At 33.9% G+C, this 11,021-nt stretch overlaps 1 protein-coding gene across 1 annotated transcript; it reads left to right on the top strand.

Annotated features, from left to right (window-relative positions):
- Window positions 1-4,502: 4,502 nt before the first annotated feature.
- On the top strand, window positions 4,503-6,862 carry LOC112284980 (dynamin-related protein 4C). Its single transcript, XM_024525407.3, has one exon. It carries the CDS (start codon window positions 4,528-4,530, stop codon window positions 6,532-6,534), a length of 2,007 nt encoding a protein of 668 aa, XP_024381175.1. The 5' UTR covers window positions 4,503-4,527; the 3' UTR covers window positions 6,535-6,862.
- Window positions 6,863-11,021: the final 4,159 nt, after the last annotated feature.

Here is an 11,021-nt window from a genome sequence, read left to right as displayed (position 1 = left end):
TGTGAATTTGTAGTTGGTTTTTTTTTGTAATAAAAGTTAAAGATGAATTATACCTACCTTATAAATTTAAGATAAATTGAATAGTTAGATCAATAGTTATGATTTTTTAAAGTTCGGGGCAAGAAAACCCTTCGCGGGAAAAATATGTTTTGAAGGGATTTTGTTATATTTGGAGTTTTATACAAAAATAAAGGAGTTTTGGAAGCTAAGACAAGAGTCATATAAAGGTTTAAGCTACACTTTCTATAGCTAGATACCTAGTATATTCCTAGATAGCAAATCACGCCATACCACAACGACCATTTTGTCCATTTTTTTCATCAGGTTCAATAACAAGGTTTCATTGGAATCTTTTGGGGCTGGTATTAATGGTAACTCTACCGCTTGTTGTTGATATGGAAAATATGGAGCATGCTTTGTTGTCATGTTTAATAGTATAGCTTGTAATGAGGTGACATTAACTGGCCCCTGAATATTGGCACTAGAATTGGCCACTGTTTATAACATATGTGGATAACTATCCATTGATCCATTCCAAGTCGGATTTTGATAGGTGCCTTGAATTGGATTCATCATAGCACCTGAAGTTAAAAACTCATCATAATGGCATTCCTTCCAAACCTTGATTCTATTAAGAGATGTAGTTACCATATTTGGTTGAGCCTCTTTTACAAACATTTTTAGTTCGGGTGGATGCAATCCGTTGATTCATATGGACAATACAAAAGCCTCTGGCATTTGGTGATTTGGCCACTTCCGGAGTATATCTTCCACAGGACCATAATATGATTCCATTGCCTCTCCTAGATCCATTTTGCTAGTCATTAATCTTTCTCGAAGTCGATCCTCAAAACCAATTGGACAAAAATGAATGAAAAATATATTCTTCAATGCTTCCTAATTGAGAAATTGTTCCACTATTTGACTATTGTACCATTCAAATACTATGTTGTTCAAGGTTGCTGACAACCATTGTAACCAAATATCTTCAATTCATCCATTATTGGCTACACATGCTGTCAAAAATTGAGACAAATGTTGATCAGAATTTGTACCCAAAAAATCCCTAAAAGTAGATAATGGAGCCATGCTCATTGTGCAATCAATCACGTCACCCATTTGTACTACTATTGGAACTATTGGACCACCCGTCGCCATTGAAGAGAATAATGTTTCACTTAATCTTTTGTCAAAATAACTAGTACCTTCTCCAATTAATCGTTCTGAATTTTTAAGTTTCTTCAATTTACTATTATTGTCCCTTACTAAGTTAGTTGGTTGAATTGGGGGTAAAAACGATGGATTTTGAAATACACTGAATTAGCCCTTATTGACTAGTAATTTATGCCACTCTATGGAACTAGTTTTGATAGAATTGGAAGCTTCTATTATTGGAAACATATCTAATGGAGTACCCAATTCTTCTTTGATTCCTTCCACGCGCAGTTGATAGCCTCAAGAAAAATACTTGTCTATTGACCAAATTTTTTGCAAGTGCTCTTGGTAATTTCTCTAATGGTATATACTGCTGAAATATTTAATGTCGATCAACTTTTGGATATATTCGGATATGCCGACATGTATGCAACCATGGTTTAATCCAACTTTGTCGATTATTCTTTTTTAACCTCTATTCTTTCTTGTTATGCAACAAATTTCTTGCTTACGATCTCTCTATTCTTTCTTTTGATTACCGTATTCTCTTTATTGTTAAGTTTTCATTTTTAATACCCATATTCTTTCATTATATTCTACTAAATTTGTTTCCTATCTCCCGTCTAATTAAACCGACAGTTAATTCCTAACACTCAATGCTATTGTCTATCCTCGACAGTGGCACCAAAGTGTGATTGTTGTTTTACTTATTCTACAATTTCTTTCAAAATAAACCTATATAAGGGAATTTGAACACAAGGAAAGACTAAGTACATGAGTTTTACTTGTTAGGGTCACACAATTAATCGTATTTCGAACCACTAAAACATTAAGAAACACTACAATGCTTCCTTCCAGTAATAATACTCTATCAACTGATAACAATAGTGTGCAACCTTGTACTCTCACAAGACCGCTCAAAATACATAATTTCCATCTAACACTAGAAATATCAGACTTCACTCCAATCAATCTGAATTCATAGAATTTTTGTAATCACCAACTTCTTTTGTCCAAAACACACACAACTCTCAATAAACAACAATCATAATCCTCCAATAACTCCTCATATAATTCAATCACTCAATACTCCAATTACATAATCAATAATTCATAAATCAATCTCTGATTTATTCCACAAAATCACTTCTCAGTATTCAAAAACTATCCATTACTCTTCAACAACAAAGAAACAAAGAAACAAAGAGATAGCACTAAGCTTACCTCAGCTCATGACTATCACAGTCTAGCACCCTAACAAACTTCTACAACTCCTATATACTTACTCCCTATTCCCAAATTCTAACCATAATCCTATAATTAACCACTTTTAATAACTAAATTAACCATCCGTCCTCCTGAACTGAATATTTTATGGACTATTAGTCTATTTTACCAATATCTTATAGAAACAAAGTAATATCTATTCTACAAATACCTTGGCCTTTTATAGTAATAGTTTGAAAAGAATCTTTGTTCTCTCTTTCACCACGCTTGGTATAAGATCTAATTTCTTTCATCTGCAAAGAATTGGTTTCTCCATTAAAGTCTCTCACTTGTTCTTCTATTTTTTTTTTTTTTCAGATTAGTCCCTTGCATTGATAAAGATGACATAGAAGCCAATATAGAAGATTTCTTAGGCCATATTACAACTCCTTTAGCTTTTGCTTCTTGTTGCCTTGCTAAAATAATCACTACTTCCTTCAACTTCTTTCAATTATTGGTACAATCTCTCTCGGTAGACTCATCTATAAGAAGCATGAAAAGCTCGTCTCCCAAGGCATCATCAAGACTATTTAAAAATAACTCTACCTTTAAAACTTCCAATGATTGTCTCTCTGAGGATGAGAGTTGATAAAATTTCCTATCAAATTCTTTCAAGAATTCATAAAGATCCATATGCTTGCTTGGTTGCAATTCTATCCAATCCAAAAAATTTTGCTTGGTAATCCTATCCTCATCTCCATCAATAAATTCTTCTTTCAAAAGTTCTTGAAATTTTGACCATGTTTCTATACCATCTCTAAGCAATCTCTTCATTTTTTTATGAAATCTAGGTTCAATAGCCAAATGGAAGCTTGAGATCATCTTCGCCGTAGGGATTTGGCATGTCTCCATCTCACATGTATAAACTTGTAAAAACTTAGTGATGTTGCATCCTTCAAATCTCTCAAATTTGAAGATGACTCCTTGCAATGTCCTTGTGATATCTTTTTCAATTGCTTGTATCCTTTATTGCTCCTCTATGAATATACGGAAAGGCTTATAAAGCTCACTAATATTCGACCCATCCAAAATATTCAATCTATCCAAAGACCTTGATGATACATCTTCCATTTTGTTCTACAATGATCAAAATTTTTTCTTGAAATGCTCCAATAAATACCTTATGATACTTCAAAATGTTCTAACATATCTATAAAGCTATATAGTATTCCATGATAATCCAAATATTGCCATTGTATTTTAAGATAGTCTCCAAGAATTCAAAAGCTCCAATTCATTAACAACCCAAAGCTCTTCATTCAACTCTCTTGTCTTGTCTTGTCTTTTTTTTTTTTTTTTTTTTTTTTTTTTCATAGTTCAAATTATCCAAGATAATCAAATACCTTCCACCTCAAGCTTTTCACATCAAGTTCACCAAATATGTCCTATTACATGAAGTCTTGCTTGAAAATGCTCCGGACACCTAGCTATGGAAGATAGAATGGAAACTACAATAATAAAATCCTAATTCTAATAGAACACTAAGAATGCTAAACAAGCTTTACTTAAATTTAGAAAAATCTCCAAGGAATTCCAGAGAAATAATAAGAAATCTTAAAGAAATATTAAAATGATTACAAACATATTTCAAATAAAACATTATTCAATCTTAATTTAATCCTAATTCAAATCTTATTGGACTTCATTCAAACTATAGGCCAAAAACTAACTAAATTTTAAATCCTAAACAAACTCAAATAAAACCCTAAATCCTAAATCAAATCCTGATAAAACCCTAACCAAACCTTAAACCTTAAACCAAATTCTAAATCCTAAATCAAACCCTAACCAAATCCTAAATCATAAACCAAACCTTAATCCTAAATCAAATCCTAAATCAAACCCAAAAACCGCCGCAGAAACTGCAGCTTACGTGAGCTGTGCACCTCACAATTGGATGGTCATTGTGTAGCCTTCAATGCAAGTTTTTTAAGGAGGTTTGCTGTGCTGTGCACTGATTTTATCTTACCTCCACGATTTCGTAGTGTGATCGTATTGGAACGACGTTCTTTGTTCTTCACAACGTCAGACCGTGGTTCTCTTTTGTTAATCCGATGGGCAATAATCCAGTTTATTTCCAAGTCCGATTTATATAAAACATTGAACATGTCGAAACAGTCGGAATTAACGATGAATGACTCGATCAACAACATGTTGGTGGTCTCTAGCGTGAGCAACGTGAACCCGATCGAAAGTTACGATCCAGAGGCACTTCGTAATTCATTCCACTCGGAAATACGACCCATACTAGATGTGTTGGACAAACTCCGAACGCAAGGTATCACGGAGGAGAACGTGAACATACCAATGATCGTGGTCGTCGGCGATCAAAGCAGCGGGAAGAGCAGCGTGCTCGAGTTACTCGCAGGTATCACGCTGCCTCGAGGGCAGGGGATTGCTACTAGGGTGCCTCTCATCCTTCGACTCCAGTCTTGCCTCTCCGAACAGGATTCCATAATTCTAATGGAGTACGGAAGTGTCAAAGAAATGAGAATCAACTCAGAGGAAGACATCGAAGCAGCTATCAATGCCGCTACGGATGACCTTGCCGGCAGCAACAAAAACATCAGAGACACTCCGATTTTGCTGCACATTCGAAAGCCGTACGCACCCGACGTTACCATGGTGGATCTCCCCGGCATTACACGTGTACCCATTCATGGTCAGCCGGAGAATATTTACGAGCAGGTTCGTGACATGATAATGCACTACATAAAACCCGAGGAGAGCATAATCCTGAACGTCCTCCCAGCCGAGGTTGATTTTTCCACCTGCGAGTCCATCCGGCTATCTCAGACTGTGGACAAAAAGGGCGTGCGCACGCTGGCGGTTGTCACGAAGGTAGATAAAGCGCCGGAGGGATTGTTCGAGAAAGTGACCTCGGATGCCGTCAGCATTGGTCTCGGTTATGTTTGCGTGCGCAACCGCACACCTGCCGATGACAGCATAGCTGTGGCAAGGTGTCGAGAGTTAGAGTTATTTAATGACCACCCGGACCTCAGAAACATAGACCGAAGCATGGTTGGCATTCCCACCCTTGCGCGAAGGCTCGTCAAGATACAATCGGACATGGTGAGGGGATGCTTACCTCGCATCCGCGATCAAATACACGAAGCGCTCCAGAAGCGGCGTCAGGAGATGAGCAATGTTCCGAGGAGCATTGACAGCGTTAATGAGGCCGTCGCGGTCTTCTTACGACTGCAAAATGAAATGCTAAACATGCTCACTCAGGTCGTTCGGGACGGAGACTTCAGTCTGGTCCCCGACGATTGTACTCTTCATTACACAGCAAGATTGCACGAGGAATTCACGAAATTTGCTGAAGACCTGGGCAAATCTGGGCTGCGGCTGTCCCAGCCATCCCAAACTGACGAGATTAGGCAGATGTTCTCGGAGCATCAGGGAGTGGCCCTTCCCGACTTCCTGCCTCACACGGTCTTGCACCAGTTGGTGAAGAAACAGATCGATAGCATCACCCAGACGTGCATATTCCTCGTGGACCGAGTGTTCAAATATGCCGCCGAAGTTGTGCTACATGTTCAAAGTCTTATATTTGAAGCCTACCCTCACTTGAGGGACAGGCACCACAAGCTTGCAATCCAAGTCCTGAATGAGACCAAAACGACAACTGTGGAGTTCGTCGAGAGAATGTTGGCCAAAGAGAGAACGGTCATCTTCACAACGAATGCCTCCTACTTGGACACTATCGCGAAGATAAATTCTGCTGTGGAAACAGCTCGGCGCTCAAACCAAGCATATATCGAACTAGAGGTTGGACGTATCCGTGAGGGGATGTTTCTTAACGAAGCAGTACCTACGACAGGGTGGTACCGAGAGGCATGGGAAATGAAGGTCCGCATTGCAGCGTATTCGAAAATTATGCAAGAACGCCTCGCAGACGAGATACCCTTGGAATTCCGCAACGCACTGCAGAGGACGATAGTGAATCGCCTTCAGGAGCTAACGATGATGCAAGCGTTCTCGTCCCCGGAAGAGTTAGGGACTCTCATGCAGCAAGACTCGAAAATCATCAGCCGTCGCGTCCGGTTGCAGCAGCGCATCGATACTTTGAAGAGTCTAATGCTTGTATCAGGAACGAATGTGGAGGAGTAATCCAGGACAACAGAATGACTGACTCTCGTTCATCCTTCCTCATAAATAGTGTTGCCGAATGCGATGAGAGTGTGTTCATCTCCAGCCTGAGTTTTGTATTCAGTTTATGATTTTTATATAATACAATTGCTCTATACAGTTCACATACTTTAATAGACTACTATTGCATTATTATATTGTAAGCAAATGTATTCTGATTGTTATTTTGTTCAAACAACGAATAGTACATTTATTAGTGAATGATTATGTGGAGGTGGCATGCATTGTATTCCTCTATGAAGAGTGGATTGTTTTTAACAATAAAGTTAAGTACCAAATTTTTATATTATATTTTATTATTAGATATGTTTTTTAAAGTTTTAGAATATATGAAATGTGATTTATTTTTATTTCCAATTGGTGCTTACATCATTTGATTATAGTACATTGTTTTGTTCATTGTATCCTTTTATTTGTATATGTATTTATTTCTTTATTTATTTTTTTTATTTATTGCTTGTGCTCCTTTATGATTTGATTCAAAATTATGGTTTTCTTGCATTTGGTTTTAATTAGAGATCCGTATTTCTTGTTTAAACTTTAGAATTTGAGCAAGCATTAGAAGTAGTTGATTGATGCGTCTAGTAAGCGGACCATTTTGGAATTTGTGAAAGTTATTACCCGTAGTTACATTCAATTTTTTTAAGTTGAGGATCAGAGGCCGTTGGATGTGAAAATGAGGTTGTGTGCATAGTAGAAACATTTTGAGTTATTCTTGGATGAAGATTTCTGCGTTGCCGATATTACTCATGTAAGTTCTAAAGAATCTATGTGTGCTTAAACTCATCATGATATTCAATCTCTTGGCTATATTTGCTTGTAGTATCATTTAATCCTTGAGGGTATGTTAAGAAGTTCATAATAGCAATGTTGTATTACTTATGTTCTTGCTTGAGAACATATGAGGTGTCAATCTATGGATGATTAGTAGAAATGCAAGAACAATCCTACCAAGTCTAATAGAATCTTCAATAATCTTAAGTAAACCTTAATAATTCTGATCAAACTTTGATTAATCCAAAAAATAAAAATAAAAAAGTTATAAAAGAAATACAAAGAATTCTTTTAAAATACTAAAAATAGAAAATATGAGCCATAATCCTAATTAAACATCAATAATTAATAGAATATCAATAAATAGAATATCAACAACTAATAATCAAGCCATTGATATCAACTCAAAATTTGCACACCTTTAAATTCCTTAGTTAGGAATAAGCAAAAGAAAGATCAAATCAATTGCTCTTACCAATTAAAAGAAATGCAAGATAATTCAATTGGGTATTAGGTGGTTAACTTCTCTAATCTAAATACTAAAATTCTAATGCCAATAATTTTCTTCTTAAATCATTAAACTACTTCTAAATTTCATCTAAAATGTTGAAAATCGAGTCTAGTATTCTTAAAAAAAATTCACTTCAATTTAATTGATAGATTGCTAAAAATCTTAGAAATACTTATTAACCCTCTAACTCCAATTTTTGAGACCTCAATCCACAAAAACCTTCACATATCTTGATCTAACTATTCAATTGACTTCAAAATTTGCACACACATTGATAATTAGTACATAAACATATTATTCAAAATTCACTTATATACATACCACAAAACTCAAGAAATCCTCAAATTCCTAAACATATTTTTATTTTTTAAAATCTAAAGTGATTGAGAATATCACTAACTTTGATAATTCTTTTCAAACTTGATATTGATTCAATTGACATGAAATTAATACCTAAATATCTCTTCTCAAGTCTACTTTCAAACTCTACTCTTTGATCTATCCAATAGCCTAAGAGATCACCATGAATATATGGTTTTGTACCTTGGGGTCTGATTTTGATCCAAATTTATAACTAATCCTCTTTAGGTATTAGTTCTTGGCTTCTTAAAATAAATTTTTCTAGAATCTATTCTTAATTCTTTTCTTAATATACTTATATTATTTAATTTTCCAATCTACTTTGTTTTGCCTTATTTATGGTCCTACAAAATAAGTAGATGCCTATTTTATAAAAAAGTAACGTTCACACCTTTTAATTTTATTATCTTTTCAACTATTATTTATATTTCAAAGATAATTTGATCTAATATTTTAAAATAAGACCTTCTATAATATAATTTTTTTTTCTCTCTTTTATTCATTAATCATATTACATCAGGACATTAGAACTATGTTAGGTTTATTGCTACTTCAGCTTGTATTAACTTACAAGTGTGAAGATTGTTTGATTGAAGAAAGTGGTAGAGTCCAATAAAAATCAGCTTAGATCAAGTATGCAAGCTTATACTTTAAGATGCTATAAAATATATTATTTATGAATTAGAGGTGGCAATAGAGGTGGAGTTACTATTTATCTCTATCGTTGAAATATGCATAATCAATTGAGGTTGTTTTAGCAATCTAATTGATTTTTGAATTTTAGATAATATCATGGATGCCAAGCAAATCAAATAGGAGGCACTTTCTTATTTTGTGCTAGTAGCAATGGTAAGAGAGAAGGCATTGATGACTTGAGTTAAGTCTTTTTAGTGGAGTATTGATGGTTTTAGCATGGCAATCATTGGAGATCAATATCTTACAATAGGATTATATGTTAGAAGGCACTTAGTGTGAAGGACATAAATCTTAAAGAAAAAATATTTCAATACACTCTTATGTCATTCAAAAAGACTAAAAAATTACTCAAAGATGGAAATTTATTAAACTCAAATGGCTATTTTCAAAGACAAGAAGACTAGAAAGTCTTGAAATAAGACTAAAGACTAGAAAGGCATTGACAAGAGTAAAGAAGGCTTCACTCTTGCTTCCACATATACTCTCTAATTGACAACTACATTACAATATTCTATAAGACCTCTAATACATGTTGACTTTGCTAGATACATGATTTAATTTACAAGGCAAGTGATCTATATGTGTACCACATAGTTAGATTGTTCTTCAAGCTATTAACACATGTATCACATGGCTAATTTTTTGATTGAGTTTTTAGCCTACCAATTAACTACAAACATGTGTAAAGTTAAACCAATACCTATGAAGCTTCTAAGAAGCTTTTTTAGAAGATATTCTGAAATTAATTTATTTTTATCTACTTTCATTTAATTATATAGGTAACTATTGAAATAAATATATATGTTTGTATCATTATCTCTCCTTCTAGGGACAAGTTTTGCGAGTAGTTATCATATGTTGAAAACATCAAAGATGTAGTATCATATTATAATTACTTATAGTATATAAAAATTAGTTAGAACATATAATATGTTCATAAGTCTTGGTGTATGTTAGAATAGTTCATTGATTAATTTAAAGAGAGTAGATATAAGAATCTTTATTTTGAATTTTATCTATTTTCATTATAGCATTTAAAAAAATTATAGAACCTAAATATTTAGTATGAAGCTTTGAGAGGAGATTAGAGCCTAAAGATGAAAATCTAAACTATTAGGAGGCTTATTAAAAGGGATGAAATCAAGACGTGGTCCAATGAAGGCAAGGAATGGAGATCTTCATTCTTATTGATCAAAGGCCATGTCCAATGAGCTTCAAGGAGGCTGCTTGAGGCCTTATTAGGGATTAGGATTTCTCTTTCGAAGTCATTTGAGCTTTAGAGGCTAAAATTATCAAATTTAGATTTTTGGATATGGATTGGATGCAAATTTTATATAATTTGGAGTTTTTATGAAAGAATTATTAGCACTCAAAGTTAAGGTGTCAATTTCATACCTATTTTCACTCTTTGGGACATAACGTATATTTACAGATAGCAAAAAAGACTTCGTGACTAAGGTTCGAAAGAGCATTTTGTTTATTATACTTTTCATATATTATTTGATGAATTTGGAATTTGAATGTAGAAGTTATAGAAAATTAAAGTCAATGCATTCAAATCAAAAGCAATAAGTAAGTGGTTTTGTTCATAGTAATGGTTGGAGCCATATTTTAAATTTTTGGGTGTTTTTTTGGCTCAAACCTTTTAGAGAAGGTAGATTATTGTATTAAAAAGCTATACAAATAAATTTTGGAGTATTTAAGTGCTTAATTTGTGAAATATAAAGAAAATTACAAAGAAATATATAAATATTAGGATTTGAAGCTACTATTAGGATTTTGGTGATATCCTAAGTTCCACAATGAATTTGCAGTTGAAAGTAGTTGTGGTAGTTGTTAAAAGTACATTAGTACTTTATATAAAATTTTAGTGTGTTTGAACAGTGTGATTTGAAGATATGAGTTGTTCAAATTTGGAATTAATATCCTATGAAGATATATAAGGATTTAGAATTTTTTAATCATATTTTGGATATTTTTGGGAACTCAATACTTATATATTTGGTATAATTTCTCCTAAAATTATATATCTATGAATACAAACGTGGTCTTTCATATTTTAAGACTTGATTGAGCAATTAATGGCAGTTAAGAGCCTTGTTCTTTC

This window comes from Physcomitrium patens, chromosome 7 (assembly GCF_059467195.1).
Source record: "Physcomitrium patens ecotype Gransden chromosome 7, ASM5946719v1, whole genome shotgun sequence".
Classification (NCBI taxonomy): Eukaryota; Viridiplantae; Streptophyta; class Bryopsida; order Funariales; family Funariaceae; genus Physcomitrium; species Physcomitrium patens.
This window is presented reverse-complemented; position numbering and strand designations above follow the sequence as displayed.